The sequence below is a fragment of the Vanellus vanellus genome (genome assembly GCF_965231255.1).
Source record: "Vanellus vanellus genome assembly, chromosome: 17".
Classification (NCBI taxonomy): Eukaryota; Metazoa; Chordata; class Aves; order Charadriiformes; family Charadriidae; genus Vanellus; species Vanellus vanellus.
In genome coordinates this window covers 11,531,400-11,547,832 of record NC_138922.1, presented here as the reverse complement: position 1 = coordinate 11,547,832, position 16,433 = coordinate 11,531,400, and the positions used below count along the sequence as shown (strand labels likewise).

General features: G+C 49.1%; 1 protein-coding gene across 1 annotated transcript; it reads left to right on the top strand.

The window, feature by feature from the left end:
* Positions 1 to 3,948: 3,948 nt before the first annotated feature.
* CACNG1 (calcium voltage-gated channel auxiliary subunit gamma 1) lies at positions 3,949 to 14,516 on the top strand. The gene is made up of 4 exons (XM_082492106.1): positions 3,949 to 4,325; positions 10,357 to 10,431; positions 12,574 to 12,711; positions 13,471 to 14,516. The coding sequence occupies exons 1-4, from the start codon at positions 4,085 to 4,087 to the stop codon at positions 13,695 to 13,697; spliced, it is 681 nt and encodes a 226-aa protein (XP_082348232.1). The 5' UTR covers positions 3,949 to 4,084; the 3' UTR covers positions 13,698 to 14,516.
* Positions 14,517 to 16,433: the final 1,917 nt, after the last annotated feature.

Here is a 16,433-nt window from a genome sequence, read left to right as displayed (position 1 = left end):
CGAAGCTCCAGGAAAGCCGCGCTCTAATCACCACCATGAACTCCCAGCAGTACCAGCAGCACCCAACACGGGGCGGCAGTTCAGCGGCCGCTCACCGCTCCCAGACATCCCAAACCATCCCTGTATCAGAGACAATATTTCTTCTTCAAATACCTCTTTTAACTTTACCTTCCCGGTTCCGAAGCCTCCAGATTGCCTTTAAAGCTGAAGCCCACCTGCCGATCCCTCTCCGCCTGCCTCTCCCCGTAGCTATGATCAATGGCCACGTCTGGAGGGAGGCAGGGGATTCATCTTTTCAAATGCCTCCGACACCTGGTAGTGAAGCCATTTAAAGCTCAAGCCCAAAGCCGGTTCCCTCGAACTAAAATAAATAAAGGCTCTTCCCTCATTGCCGAGCAATTCTGTGGGAAAATAGCCACAGTCTGCGCCGCCCTGCCGTGAGCAGGGATGGATCAAAAAGTGATGTTGTTCGAGCAGGAAGCAAAGACAAGAGTCTTTAAGGCTTTGGAAAGTGGGAAAAGAGTCCAGCGAGGAGGATGCGGCATTTCCTTGGAATGAGAAAACTAACAAACATGGGAGGTGCCGAAAATAAAAGGGAATGAGGAGCGCTCTGCACCTGTCTGCCCAAGGGCTCGTCTTACAGCCGCCGCCGCCTCGCCTCACCAGAGCGAGAGGGATCGCTTACCGAAACGGCACAGCCGGCACGGCCGCCGGTATTTTAAGAGAAGGAAGCCGCGGAGCAGACGTGCGGGCAGCGGGGGAACGGCCAGCCCTGCCGGCGCTGCCGGGGGCTGGTGCCGCGAAGAGGCTGGGCTGTGTCCGGCGGTGCGGGGTCATATCTCCTTCTTCTCCATGCGAGTCTTAAAAAAAAAAAATTAAAAAACCCAACCGAAACACACACACACGCATTTTGCCTTCAGTGACAGCAGGACTTCAGCCCCAGATTTCGGGAGCTTTTGGAGGGTGCCATTGGCGGCACTCCCGGGCATCATCTGCGCAGAGCCGACCACGACCACAGCGGTCTCACCGCACCGAGGCAATGCAGGCTGAGGAGCTCGAATATTGCTAAAGAGCTCCCGTTTGAAGAAAGCCCTTTGCTGAAAACACGTTTGAGCTGAGCGCAGACCGGGCGCAATCTCCTCTGCTCTGGGTTATTCTCACCTGGGAAGAGTCTTGTGCAGAACATCGTTCTGCAAGAAGGGAACCGCAGAATTTGGTTAATCTGGTCGTGGTAAATACAGAGGCTGGTCTGGAAGAAATACAGAAAAGTGCAAGTGGTGGGGAGCAGAGCCAAGCCAACGCCTCTGCTAGGGAAAAAATAATGCAGCAGTTGGTCTTGAGACACCTCCTTTAGCATTTTCTCCAGTAGAGAAACATAATTGTGTCCCTCACTCACTGCTGCTAAAGTGCAACTAATTACAACCCTCCCTGCTTCCCAACAGGTCCTCATTAATAGTCTGTTTATATTTCATGTGATATTGATTTTTAAATGTGAACATTTGCCAGCTGACACAGCGACACTGCAGGAACCTTTCCTAGAGGATTAGGTATTGTGGTCTTCTGAACCTGCAGAAAACTTTTGGGGTTTCCCCTCAGTCCTTAGCTCTTCCAGAAATCAGTTTTACTTCTGCATTCGTCAGATCCCCCGCCTGACCCACAGAGCCCATCACCCCCCCAAGGGAGGGCAACTTCGCCTCCATGCTAGGACAGAAGGTCCCAGCCTGGGGACAGAGGCCCATCCCATGGGCAGAGGAGCCTTTTGGCTCTCACCACGGCGGTTGCAGGGACTGCAAGTGGTGATCACCAAAAACCTGCCGGCAGTCCCCAAAAACGCACCAAGCCCGTGCCGGGAGGAGCGGGCAGCACTGCCCATGGGATGCGGCTACATCAGCTCATACAGCAAGCCCACAGAGCCCATGGGGACCAATAATCCCACAACACAGCTTCTTTCCAGGGACCGGTGGCTCCAGGTCCCTTTTTTGGGGCTGGGGACAATGTTTCACCTCAGCTGCAGCAATGTGAGTCTCTAGCTCACGTTGAAGCTCATCGAAGCTCGTTCTCATGCCCGGCTCTGCTCTGCAGGGGAGGGGAGGGTGAATTTTTCCCTTCTGATTTCACTTTAGTTGTTCCCTGAATATTATTAGGAAACTCCAAACAAAACCAAACCCTGAGGAACTTATCCAGATCGGAGGACCTAAATGAGAATAAAAAGTATGATTCTTGCCAACACTGGAAGAGACACAAAGACCAACACCAACAAAAAAATTAATGAGTTTTCTCACCCCTGCAGTCCTTGTAGGTTGTAATTAGTCTAAACCATGATCATTAGCACTTGCTTCCTCAGCAACCAGAGCCTTGCTTTGTGCCCACATTTGCAAACACACATTCACTTTCTTACAACTTGCAGAGGACCTGTGGAGTTTGTAGCATCAAGGAAGCGAAGTCGGGATGCAGTTCCTAAGATCGACTGATGTCTGGTGAAATTTAACAAGAGACTACTTCAAAAGAAAAGGCATTGCATTTTTAATGCATTCCTTTTCTGTTTTAAAGCCTGTTCCCTTTAGGCTTTTCCACTTTCATGAGAACTCTTGGTTCTGGTTTAAATTTAAGCCTCTAATATTTCTCCCAGCCCCAACCTGGCACATCACAGTCCTACGCAGGGCTCTGAGCAACTTCCTACAGATGTGCCCACGGTCTCTGGTCCCTGCCTTGCCCCACGTACCCAGGGCCCTCCCCGCTCCCCTTCCCCTCTGATTTTGCACCACGTACCTTCGCTCCCACCTCCCCAGCAGGACCAGGGCACCAGATGCTGTACCAGGTTCAGACGTGTCACCCTGCTCCCCAGGGGTGGCCAAGCCAGCCCCGTGAACGCATCAAGCAGAGCAATGTTAATCCCTTTAAGTCATATTTCAATTACAGTTATTTCGGACCACTATTTTTTAACTTACTCTTTATTTTCTCTCCCTTTCCCATGGTCGCCTTTCACCTTAATTCCTTGCTTCAGATTGTCTTCATTAATTTAAGCTGACGCTTCTGCACCTTTATTTTGACATCAAATTGGGGTGTTCGTAAACCAGGACTGGAGTATCTTTGACATTACCTTGACATGAAAACATGATATTTGCAGCTTTCCACTGGCATTTTTTTAACCATTCTTTTGACATTCAGGTGCTGTCACCCTCCTCAGTTTGACATCGCAATTGTAATGTCATCTCCATAGTGGCCTCTGCGTTGACATTATCATCAAATTAGCTTTACGATCAGCTGAAATATCAAAGGGAATGAGAGAGGTTGGCCCCAGCCCTGGCAATCTGGGTTCAGGGAGACAGAAGCCGCTTCTGAAAGAGGAAAGGATGTGCTGGGCGGGCGCTGGAGTTACTAAACACATCAAGGAACACCCGGACGATGGGAAAGCAAGCAAGCACTTGAGAGGTTTTGCATTAGAAAAAAAAAAAAAAAAAGACTATTCAAAATACTTCAGGTTAGTTAAAAGTAATTATAACAAAAATAAACAATAAAATAAATACGTCGTCTTATTTTGCCACTTTCTTCAAGCCGCAGCGCCGGGCTGCGGAGGGATGTCCAGCTCTGCGCTTGCAGAAGCTGCCGCCAGCTGAAGGCGTGGGCGTGCAGTTCGTTGGCTCCGGGGCTATTAAACTATTTAGGATCAGACAGAACTCAGGCCCAACGCTATTATAAACACAGATGTTTTTATAACCCCGCTGAAAAGTTAATCGTCCTATTAATGCCTATTTCTGGGCATGCCGCAAGTCAAGAGATTACAGCCTTTGAACGGCGGCTGTAGCCGCTCTGAGCGAGCGCCCGCCCGCTCGGCTCGTGGGAATCCAAAACAAACGCGGCGGGACGGGGCGGAAAGCTGAGCTCTGCCCGGCGCTGCTCTCGTTATGTGCATTAATAGCCTCCTCGCTGTGCCGGCTGACACAGCCCAGCAGCTGTCTGCGGCCGCCCCGCTCTTCCCGGGCAGCGCGGGGCTGACATTTGCAAGCGCTCAGATGCGCCAGGATTTCGGGAGACCTCGTGAATCACCCGCCGCGCTCCGCTGGGAACACCGGTCCAGAGCGGGATGGACGACAGCAAACCCCTGAAGGTCCGGCTGACGTTCTCCGTGATCCTGGTTGGTGTCTCCCTCCTGTTTGCAGCCGTAGTGACTGACCACTGGGCCGTGCTGAGCCCCAAAGTGGAGGAATATAACGCCACCTGCGAAGCGGCTCATTTTGGGCTATGGCGACTCTGTACAAAGCGGATTTTTATGCAGGAGCAAGGTCCCAAAGAGAAGGGCTGTGGGCCGATAAGCCTGCCAGGAGGTAGGTGACAACCCACCAACGCACGGGAGAAAACACCCGGCGGTCACGCCAGGCTTTGCTTAGAAAGTTGTGGGACATGGCAGAAGGAAAATAGGGTCCGTGTTCCCGTGGCACTTAGTTTGCATGGGGCTGCATGGGGCTGTTTGCGTGTTGGTCTGCAAACACTCCTCGTTTTCATCCCTCTTGCCGTCATTGCGCGCTGTGTTGCCTTGCACGTCTGTTTGTGACCATATTTGAGTCTCCTGTGAGGCAACGACAGTAGTGGGGAGAAGGGGAGGAGGGTTGGACGCGGTGGAAATCGCAGAGTGAAGTTGGGATGGAGGAAATTTTGCTGACATCGGCCAAGGGTCCCACAGCACCCAGGCATGCTGATGGCAGTGGGCAAGAAAGAGCATTTGTGGGTCCACCACCCGTAGCTGGGTCTTTAGGATTTCCAGATCCATATATCTACGAAGGAACAGCCTGTTCGTGGCTGGCGTCAGGTTATCCCCAAGCTATTTCAATAACAGCCTCAGGGCAAGGAGGAACAGGGACTTGCAGTGTGCTTCGCCAACTTCCAAAAACAAGACATAAGCTGAGTTTGAAGCAATTTCTCAAGGACTTCCTGAGCCTCCACACCTCTTGGCGGAGGCAGCCTGGTCCCACACACGTCTCCATCATGGGTTCCTCCAGTGCAATCGACAGGGAGGGCGGCGGGGGAGCGGGCACGGCTGCTTTCCGGGAAGAACGTTACATTCCCATGGTAAAAGGAGCTCATTATGTTTTTGCTGATTGCAAAGTCAGCAACATTCGCGCTGCATGCACTAATACACTCCATCCGTGACCGAGCTACGCGGCTTTTTCAGAAGGCTCATAGGGTACTGGATGCTGTCCAGAACAGAAATAACAGGATTGCCTTCATGTTAGACTCGCTGCTTAAAATGAAATATATAAGTTAACACATATTTGAAAATTTCCTGTGAAAAATCTTGCTGCCTGGGCTTGCTGTATATTCCCCGTATTACTGCAATTCCGTATCTCTTTGGCCAAATTACACGTTCTGAAGAGAGGAGCTCAGCCTCAGCGTTCGGATCTGCCTCTAACCAAATTTGGGAGTGTGTCATCCATATGCTTAATGTCTCTCGCAAAGGTACTTACGTGCCTAGAAACATATTCCTCACTGTACGCCTTTCCTCGCACGCGGAGCAAAACTCCCACAAAAGGAAAAACAATAGAAATCGGTGGATAAACACCAAAATTGCACAACTGCAGGGTAAATATAAAACTCATAAATATCCAGCTGTCTGCAAAAAGCAGATTCGCAGGCAGGGCAGCACGAAAGCAGCCACTATCTTTGACAGACATGGGCATGTGCTTGGACGGGCGTTGAATCACGTCCCAGCGCTGCCATTCTGCCGGACACAGCGAACAACCGGGCGGTGATGGAGGGGCTGAGCCACCCACCTCACTCCGGAGGTGGTTTTCCAGTTTTTAAAGATATTCGGGAATTCGGATAACATCCTGTGTCGTAATCAGCACCCGAGGTTTCAAAGGGCGAAATTCGCACCTCAATTATAATATAAATATTTTAATCCCCGTTTTACTCACACCGGGAACGCAGGGAGGGGAGGAAGGGGAAAGCACAGCCCCTGCGGATCGGGGCTGCTAAACGATGCTGCGTCCGCACGGCTCGCGTTAGATTGATTTCGCACTTCTGGGAAGAGCTGTCGGCAGGGAAACACCGGGGTTGTGAAACCTGCAGCAGTCAGGAAAACGTGAACGAACACACGTGCAGTAAAAGAGCAGAGGTGGGCACTGGTTTTCCTGAAAATCATGAGACATAACCAGACATTACTGCCAGGACTGGAAAAGGAACATAAGAATTTATCACTGCATTAATAACCATTTACCAGTCGCTCCCTGAAGAGGAAATGGACGGCATGGTTAGCATTATTTATTAGGTTTTGAGCTCAGCATGGTGCAAAACGAGGAGGATGACTTGGCCTGCAGTCCCCAAAGCAGGGCTGTGATTTAGGCAGAGCTTTAAAATTTTACAGCGTTCCTCCGAGGATGTTGACAAACTGGAAGGGGTTCAGCATCCTGCTGTAAGAAATAGAAAGATCGGGGAGATGGCTGTTAAAACCGGGCAAATTCAGATTCATACCAAGGCAATTTTAACCGGGCACCGGGGCAGCTTACTACTGGCTGTAAACTGAGTTCTCCTTCACTGCCGGTAACTCCAGGGGAGGTGTTGTCCTACAAGGTGGGCTCTTGTGTGCCTGTGAGCTGGGCAGCAGCAGTGGGGTTGCTCTATGGTCTGTGTGTCCTGCCAGCAGGTTAAATATGTCCTTAAATATGGGAACCCGAGTTCAGGCAACTGGAGAGGAGAAGTGCTTGAGCAAACGGGTTATCAGCAGAGCTGTCTCATTCCCCATGTCCATATAAGAGACTCACTCTGCAAGACTGGTATGAAATTAAACTATTTGGAGTTACCCTCTCCAAAACTCAGTGTGTGCCAAAGGATTTCCCCTGCCTTGTTGGCCAGGTCAGAGCCCGAGGTCTGGCCCCCTCCACCGCTCAGTCCTCACCTTAACACCTCCTCTAATCACAGCAGCAGGTCCTGTCTCCCAAACTTAACACAAGTGGAAATCTCAGATTAAAATCCAGGTTTTTTTCTCACCAGCCAGACAGCCACAGAACCCCACATGCTAGTGTCTGTCTCAGGTTCAAGAGCAAGGTGGGCTCCAGCCTCTTCTCAGCCTGTCACTCCAACGCTCACGGGTGACAGCTACCACCTGAGCCCCTGCACGCCCCAAACACCTTGTGGCCTCTCTGCCCTTTCTTCCCCCACGAGGTCTCCGTATTGCAGACCCCCAAGTTTTAACCACAGCTCGATGCGATTGTGTTTTGACCGCGTCCCGCGGCTGCGGCGGCTGCCATCCAGCCCCGTGGTGGCGAGCGGCAGGAGAGGTTGGCACTGCACGAAGAGAGGAAAGATGAATTGGCCCATTCGCCACTGCACAGCGGTCATCCAGGGATGGTGGATCTGAAGGGAAGGGACCAGGAGGGCACTAAGGGTGGGTGACCTGGAAGGAGGAGGACATTGGGTGATAAACCGCGTGTTACAACCCTGAAGTTCACGCGAGCCTTAATGACCACAGAGCCCCAGGTTGTTCCCATCAGCACACTGAGGTGACCTCACAGCAGATATAATGCAATTAGGGATGGAGAGAAACAAAAATTGCCACACAATTTTCATCCATTATAAAACCCATTTTAAATCCTATCCATTATGTAAATATGGTGTGACACAAATGGGCTTTTCTCTTATTCATGATGGACCAGAGAGGCATTGAAGTGCCTCAGTTCTCTTGAATAACAGGCAGCCTTGTTGAAATAGATATTCCCACCTCAGCAGAGCACCGAAGCATCTTTAAATTGAAAACAACGTATTATTTCACCAAAAGCAACTGAGGTATATTTTCCCTCAATAAATGAATTTTCCAAAAACACCTCCCCTAGAGCTCGCCCCATTCATCGTACCTTGGCACAGCTTTGCTATAAACCACAAGACACAGAGGCAGCTCCTTTTCCTGCTGACAAGTCCATCTTTAAAAGAAGGTTTTGTGTGCTCCCCCTCTGCTGAGTCTTCACGGACTGGAGGGTGGATTGGGCCGGTTTGGTTCACCTGCAATGGACACAAAGCTGTGCTGTGTCCTCCGTGCCACCACGCCTGGATGGCCTCACCTTGGGCTTTGCACAGTCAGCGTGCCTGCGGACTCCTTTCAGTTCAGCCTTGGAGAATTAATTAAAAGCCAAACCAAACAATCCAAGATAAAATATCCCAGTTTCATTCCATCTCCCTGCCCTTTAGCATAGGAGCCAAAGGATCCCCAAACTGGACGCTCTGCTTCAGCCACTACTCAGTTGCTGGCAGAGGCACACAACCTCCACTCTAGGGCTCCAAATTTGCAATTTCAGTCATAGAGTTCTGAGTTCAAATATGTTTTCCTCCAGTCATTTGCAGGGATAATAAAAAACAGGTCAGGAGACACCAGAGCTGAACGTTAACCTAGTCGCCAGCAAGGAGAAGCTGCAGATGAAATAAAAGTCAGCTTATAAAATTAAGTAGATAAGAGCATCTCAAAGGAACCTTCCACTAATGGGCCCAAAAATGCTGCTTTACAATTGCCTTTCTCCTGGGAGAGAGAAAATAAACCCTCCTTGAATCAGTAACTCCAAAATCTGCCATTTACATGACAGAAAAAAAAAACAAAAAACAAGAAGAAACAGTACAAGAAACAGTACAAGAAGATACAGTATGCTTGTACCTTCATGCCACTAGAAATTAATGCTGTAAATAACCACCTAAATGCAGTGTGTGCCCCCAGGTCCTGCACCCGGGACCTGGCTCGGACTTTACCCCGCGGCCACGGTCTGCGCTGGAGCAGCCTGTCCCAGCCTGGATGTCAGAGAGGACCACAACATCCTCCCAGACTTTCTCCAGGCATCCTCTGGAAACTGCTGCTATCTCTATTAAATAGATAATAGAGATAATGGAGAAGAGACGCCGGTGTTAACCAAGTGGCCCCTCGCTGCAGGCAGTGCCTATATTTGGTGCCACCTTGGCACGGTTTCCCGGTCTGATGAGAGCACAGCCCGGGGTGCGGGAGAGGTGCTGGGGCAGGCGCTGAGCGTGTCCTCTCCAGCGCGGCTCAGCAGAATAGTGCAATCAGAGCTGGCGTCACTCAACGCGTCTCCGCGATTGCACCCTTCCAGCCAAATTCCTGGCGAGCAACTGCTCTCCTGGCCCCGCGCCTCTTCAAACCTTCAATTAAATCAGTTATAAATAGCGAGAACACCCTCCACCCTAACCCTGCTCCTGCCAAAGCTTCGAGGCAGCAGGTCCTCACCAGACCCTTCCCCATCCCGCTGAGGCTGAAGGGCCTGTGGATCTACCGACAGCAGCGACATCTCTTCGCTGGCTGACTCTCGCTAGGCTGAGTATGAAGCAATATTGTGGCCACTGACAGACACAGCTGCCAACTTCCCTCCTCCCAATTCAGTTTGTAACCCCTCTATAAATACCCCACGTACCGGGCAGCGCGGTCACATAAAGTCCAAACAGAGGAACTTCATAAAGTTCTATACTACCTAACTGTGCTGCCTTACCAAATTAACTTAGTAGACTGCTCTGATGGGAGCGGACTTCGGTAAAGCCAGGTTGCACCAGAGCCTCTTTGCCCTCCACTCAACGGCTTTGATCAGCCTTCCCTCCCTGGACAACTTCTTGAGGCTTCAGATGGCTTTTCTCTTTTTACTGACAGCCAGAAAGAAAAAGCCCTAGTGTCCCCGTTGTAGTGAAACACCCCGCGCTTTGCTGCATTGCAGCAGCAGCATCTCTAGGACCCACGTAGCGTGGTGACCCCCCCTTCCATGCAGCAAACCTCCCTGGGCTGCTCCCCCCGCCAACCGCTGCGGTACGGGATCTACATGCTGGAAGAGGGATGAGCCGGGAGGGAGAAGGTAGATGAGGACACTCCATCCTCCCTTTCTGGAGTCCAAGCTCACCAACAGAGGTGGTGACGCTCCTACAGCGATGGGGTGATGCCACTACAGAGTGGGTTGGCAGTGGCGAGGGGAGGTGAGCGGAGACGCCAGCTGAGCTGCGGGCACGGCAGGTCCCATCACCAGGAAATACAGCTACCAGAGAGGCAGGAATGTGGGATGGCCAAAGACAGAATGAGAAAAATTATCTGTAATCCATGTTTTAAATAGATGAGCAATCAGGGTGAAAAGCCATCGGAGGGAGCAGCCCACAAAAGGTATCAGAGGGGGCTTCATCCTTGTCCAGGCTGGAGCCGGTGGCCTGGCATGTGGTGCCACTCATCTGCTCCCAGATAAAACAGATCCATCTCCCATTTCTCTGGGCGACCAAGGGTAGGGAACCTTAACAACATTGCAAGTTTGATACATCAATAAAAAGCAAAATCACTTTTACTACATTTTATTAGAGATTTCCAAGCACACTAAATTTCCTTTTCTCCTTCAGAACACAACTGCTCTTACTTCAAGCACTTCACACCGGGACAGAGCTCGGAGATATTTGAAGTAACCACCCAGAAAGGTAAGAATGATCCTGAAAATTATTTTCCTGACTGAGGTGCATGCAAGATCTAAAGTAAAGGGGTCCCCAAAACGAGGGTTCGATCCTGGTTTCACCGAAAGCAGTAGAGGAATTTCTGTCAGATACCAGCAGCAGGGAAAAATGTAAAAAAACCCAAAAATAAATAAATGCTCTGCACAAGGTCAAATGTGAGCTTCCTGGGAAGAATAGTTTTTATATATGATCACACTCATAAGTGTGATTTTATTCAAAGTTGTCCCACAAATATATAACAATGTCAATACACATGAAAACTGCAAAAATTCTTTTCAGCATAAAAATGACTTTACAGTATTGGCACTATCCGCGACACTCTGAGCCTTTGCCATCAAAGGAAGAAGACATTAATAAAATCTAAATGAATAAATCATACCCCAAGCAGAGTCTTGACCCTGAAAAGAAGTACAGAGACTCTGTGAAGACCATTAGGAATTTTATGCTTCATATTGATTTTATATGAAAGTCATGTAAAAACCAGAGCGATCAATGGTAGGAAGGAACAGAGCTCCTACAAAGACACACACAGTCAGCGTTTACAGAGCGTGGATTTGTGAAAACAGTCTCTCATAGACAAATTTCACATATCTAATAAGTCCCTGGTAAAGCCTAATATTTTTAGCACTCATCTAATGTGCTCCTCTCTCTTTCTCGCCCTCTCATTAGGGACAAATTCCTTTCTTGTTTGCCACACGACGTATTTTGCTGTGGAGTAAATGAGCTGATGATTACATTACACATGTTAAACAATCTGCTTTCCTTCCAGTGGAAACGATAATGGTGAAAACCCTGCAGACAGGTTCTCGAAAAAAAGCATTTCCCCAAGACAGGAAAGACTGGGAATTTTAAGTGGATAGAAGAGCATACATGAGAGCTACCTGCTTTTGCTCATTTATATACTATCGGATCCAGCCATCTGATCTTAAAAATGCACCTTTCTTAGCCGTTTTGGAAAAAAAAAAAAAAACGGAAGAACTTATTTTCTTTGAAGTAAAAGCAAAAGCTTAAGCCCCAGCAAAAGATTTCACATTGAAACAAACTCTTTCAGGCAGTTCCAGCACATAGTAAAGAGAAACATTAAGGAAATTATAATAAAAGAGTGGTATGAAAAGCAAAGAGAACAAAGAGTGATCTGCTGCTCCCTTTTGCGGAAATAGCTACGATTTGATGGGAGCTAATTAGTAACAGGCAAAAAAATTCTTCATGATTTTGCCTGGGAGATATTTTTTTTTTAATGGCTTGAAAGGCAAATATCATCAGGCACTGTGATGCTCACGCATGGCTACATGTGTTAAATATTAAACTAATCTGAAAACGAATGCAATATGTAAATGAAGGCCTGAATTATTCAATTAGCAATTCTTCCCCTCCATTCAGGCACCGAAGTGTGCTGCGGCTGGGGAGAGCGTCCAGCGCGCAGCTCAGCTGGCTTAGCAAAAACCAGGACATTTTAGGGAGGGTTTAATTCTTTGCCCTGAAGAAGCTGCGTTTGCACAGAGCTGGAAATCATTGTCGGAAGGGAGCGGGGAGGGGGGAAAGGTGCTATGCGAACACTTCACCTCTGGCCTCCTGCCTGCTTTGCCTGCTCCAATTCTGAGCCCCACGGAGCGTACAGCTGTCCGTCTGCATCGGTCCAACATGGGCACCGCGCACGGGGGCCTCGTCGGGGCTCTGCAGTACGGACATGGAATAAAAATAGCAGAGAGCTGTCTATTCGCGCTGAGAGCAGAGCGTGGAGTGACGGAAGAAACGCGAGCGTGAAGCCCAGTATGGCTTCAACACGTCACATCTATGGAGCAGAGCTAAAACGACTCCAGCCCAGAGCTTCACCAGACCAACACTTGCTCTTTCAGTAAGCGTTCAGAAAGCGTCTCCCCCTCCTGCTCGGTTTTTGTACCCTTCGCATTCAAAAGATACGTGGCCAATACTTGCCCCTGCTTTTATTTGAGGGAAATACCCAATTCACCAGAGCCACCTCTCCACAGCAGCAGGAGGATACATATTTCTCTGACCTGCTGCAAAGTCACCACAGCTGATGGAAACATGCTCAAAATTTGCACACATTTGCAATTTATTTTTTTGTGTGTGTTTGTTTTGCTTTGGCAGAATACAGCATTTCAGCTGCAGCCATTGCCATCTTCAGCGTTGGCTTTGCAATCATCGGAACAATCTGCGTCCTCCTATCCTTCAGGAAGAAGAGGGACTATCTGCTGAAGCCAGCATCCATGTTCTACACCTTTGCAGGTAGGAGGCTCGGTGCTCCCATCCTTGCACTCAGTCCACAGGTCAACGTAGAGCACCTTAGATAGATTCTGGGAGGATGGAGACACTTCTGAAAATGCCCCAAAAGTGGCCTTTTCTTCCTAGCCACACTCAGGCTACAAGTCCCTACGTGGTGCTCCAGCTGAGGAGCTCTGAGAACGTCGTGCTCAGCAGGCATTACCAGCAGCTTGTCTCCATTTTCCCCACCTACCTTTAGAAGGGGCATTTCCAGCATATTCAGTGCTGGCCCCGGTCTAAACCAGGGATAAACACTATTCTATCTCATTTATTAAGACTCAAACCAAAGAAACAGCTGATCCAGGCCCAAAATACACAGCTGGCTCCCAAAAACATGAAGACTGCATCTTTACATGAGCTCGTAATACCTCGTCACGCCACAGTGACTGAAAGACAGAGGTGCAAATTGTCACCTCAATAAAAACCTTACTCAACCTTTGGAAAAGCTCCCTAGGGAACGCAATTATTCCTCCACCGCTTTGAGTTTCCCATCCAAGCCTGCCTAAAGGATCACACTCAACAAGTCACCAGCTGACGTGGATGGCCGGGGTTACAGCAGAACTCTCGGTAGTTGTGAGCGTTGGTTCCTTCGAACATTGAAGTCAATGACTCACCTGTGAATCTCACTGCAATTCCTGTATGCAAAAAGAGAGATGAGGTGGTTAATTAAGGATGAAAAATTGGCAGCTGGTTATTCAACCCACTGCTCCTATCTTCCCTCAGGTCTCTGCATCATCATCTCTGTCGAAGTCATGAGACAATCCGTGAAAAGGATGATCGACAGCGAGGAGACAGTCTGGATTGAGTACAGCTACTCCTGGTCCTTCGCCTGTGCCTGCGCCTCCTTCGTCCTGCTCTTCATCTGCGGCATCGCCCTCCTCCTGATCGCGCTGCCTCGCTTCCCCCAGAACCCCTGGGAGACCTGCATGGATGCAGAACCGGAGCACTGATGTTCCCAGCACCCATGAAAAAAGCCAGGAAGTGTTTTGGTTTTGAAAAGATTTGTATTTTTTAAAATGTCTGGGTCTCACTATACAACGTGCACTCCATTAACTAAGTCATTACTGAACCAAGGCATGTTCAGTTTTAATTATTGCTTTGTTTCTTCTTTTTTCTTCCTTTTTATTTTCTCTCTCTCTCTCTTTTTTTTTTTTTTTTTTTTTTTTTTAGGAAGCAGAAAGACTGTTTAGCCCCAGTGGGGGTCGTGGGTGAATGGCACTGCTCTGTGCCAACCTGGGGCTGCCTTGACCTGATGCAGCTGGGGGGAACCCGGCTGTGAGACAGCCCATGCCATGGAGCACGCAGCTTTCCTAGGGAGAAGATATTTGGTGTAGTCAGGGTTAAAGGGCAGATCCATGAGGGATATTGGGCTTTTACACCTCACCTGGTCAAGAGAGAGACAGTGAGAAATTCTAGCTCCGTGGAGACTCCTTTTCCTCATTGGTGCCATACTCCTCTACCTCCCGAGAAGGGTTGGCTCACCACTCTGAAACAAGTTGGAGATCCTCATGCTATTCTATGAAACTGTTAAAATTTGGGGGGAAAAGCAAAACCAGCCCCAAACCAAACCCCCAAACCCAACTTTGCCTAGCATTGGGACAAAAATTTCTCCTACAAATTTACCCTCTGCAGTTCTGTTCTTTTGAATTAAGCACAAAAAAACCTGCAAGATACAGTTTTTGTTCTGCTTAAACTTTGATGGCAAAGCCAAGAAGTACTGAATATTAAGAGTGATATTTTCCTTTAATAAAAAGCATAATCTTCCAGCAGCACGATTTTCTGGAAAATTATTTTGATGGATGAATCACTTGGCCCATCAAATTCTGCCAGGTCCAGAATGACAGTGTAATTCTGGATGGTATTTACCGTACGGAGCTCTCATTTGTTCCTCGCGAATGGGCTTTTTAAGAATGCGGTGCTTTGCTCCCTGCATACGTATCTAAAACTACATTTTAGGAAAAAACCCTTCAAGGTAGCTGCCAAGAAGGAAAGGACTTAGAGTGGAACACCCAGGAGAGTCAGCCCTGAAAACACTACCAAAGTGCATCACTGTTTAAGCGTGCTGGCAGAACCCCCAGGCACAGCTGGTGGGGGACGCTGGGAGGTTGGCTGTCTTGCAGAGCCCCCACAGCACTCCACTGCCGCCACCCACCGCACTGGGGGAGACTGGGGGTCCCCCAGCCCCTCCGGCTGAGTCCTTTGCATGATCATGGTCCCCCAGCGCCAAGAGGTGGGTGGGAAACTGATGCGTCCTTCCCTCCGCGCTTACCTGTCCACAATTCTAAAGAAAACCAGACAGAATTCAGAACAGAAAATTCCTCGTCATTTTGAAGAAATCACGACATATTCAAACATTTCAAGAAATTACCCAGCAATGCCGTGCTGGTGCGAGGGGCTGCCCACGGCCCCGCTGTCAGCCAGACCCCATCCGGGCGCGCTGAGCCCCGGCAGCCCCCAGCCAGACTCAGGCATCTCTCCATTTCCCCATCAGCGGAGTGGCAGTGAGAACAGAAGCCTTTTGTGAAGTTGCATTAATATTTTTCAAGCTCTTTGAAGTCGAAAAGCAGTACAAATAACACGTATATTATAAAGTTTTGGGATAAAGCATTCATTGGCGCTCAGATCTGAGTATGAGCTGGGAACTCTGCCTGTCTCTCATCATGAGAGACAACTGCAAGTCTTCAAGTTGTCACCGAACCACTGTGAAATGCTAAATGGTTTTGAAATCTTATTTTAGGGTATAGAGCTGACATTCTTCATTTGCATCTTCATTGTTCGGGAAAACAGAGGCTAGTTTCTAGGGAGATCCTGTACACCCGACAACAGAAAGGAAAGTAGTTGGTGCAACCCCTGGGGTGGCTGACCCCAGGGTGGGATGTCCAAACACGCACAACACAGATTGATGTAAGCAAAGCAGCCGGCAGGCACAAAGACATTCCCATCATTATCAAAACGACTTCACCTTGGACGTGCAATGGGCTGAGATAAGCAAGGTGTGGGGACACGGGACTAAGTCTATCACCCAGTGTTGACCGGTGGCATGTCCTGTGGCCCCGGGAAGCCCTTTGTCCACACGAAGCACCATCCCTCTCTTGCGGTGCTTCTCCTGGGACAAAGGAATTCCTAGGTGGCTTCTTATCCTGATGGGCCAACTTGTTGCCCAGCTGAGGAGCTGCTTACTCCCCTTCACAATAGTCATGACCAATAACGTCCACGTTTCACATAAACTCATCCTGGGAGGTCTCACCCATCTCATGCACGCTCCCGCTTCTGCCAGGGCTGAACCGCTTCGTCCAAGCCCCAGTGAGGGCAATGGGAAGATTCCAGACGAGTGCTGGGGTTTGGCCTGGGTCCAGAGGTTTTACAGCCTCTCTGGGCTCACTTTACTCATGGGGCAGAGAAAACACATGGCTCACGGCAGCGAGACCCAAACCTACAGATAGCAACTCAGACAGCTGAGCTAGACGCCTCCTAAAGCTCTTAAACTCACTAAGCTTAATTCGCTCTCTGCTCAAGTTGAGGTTTTTTGATCATTCACTACTTTGTATGGTCCCTGCAAGACTGAAAAGCATGTGGATGACTTCATTTTCATTTTCCAGATATTAAGAAATGTTGACGAGGGACTCGTGCATTAAACTGGTCATTGGTATTCACAGTGGGAAAGGCACTGCTCCTACAGTAGGTTT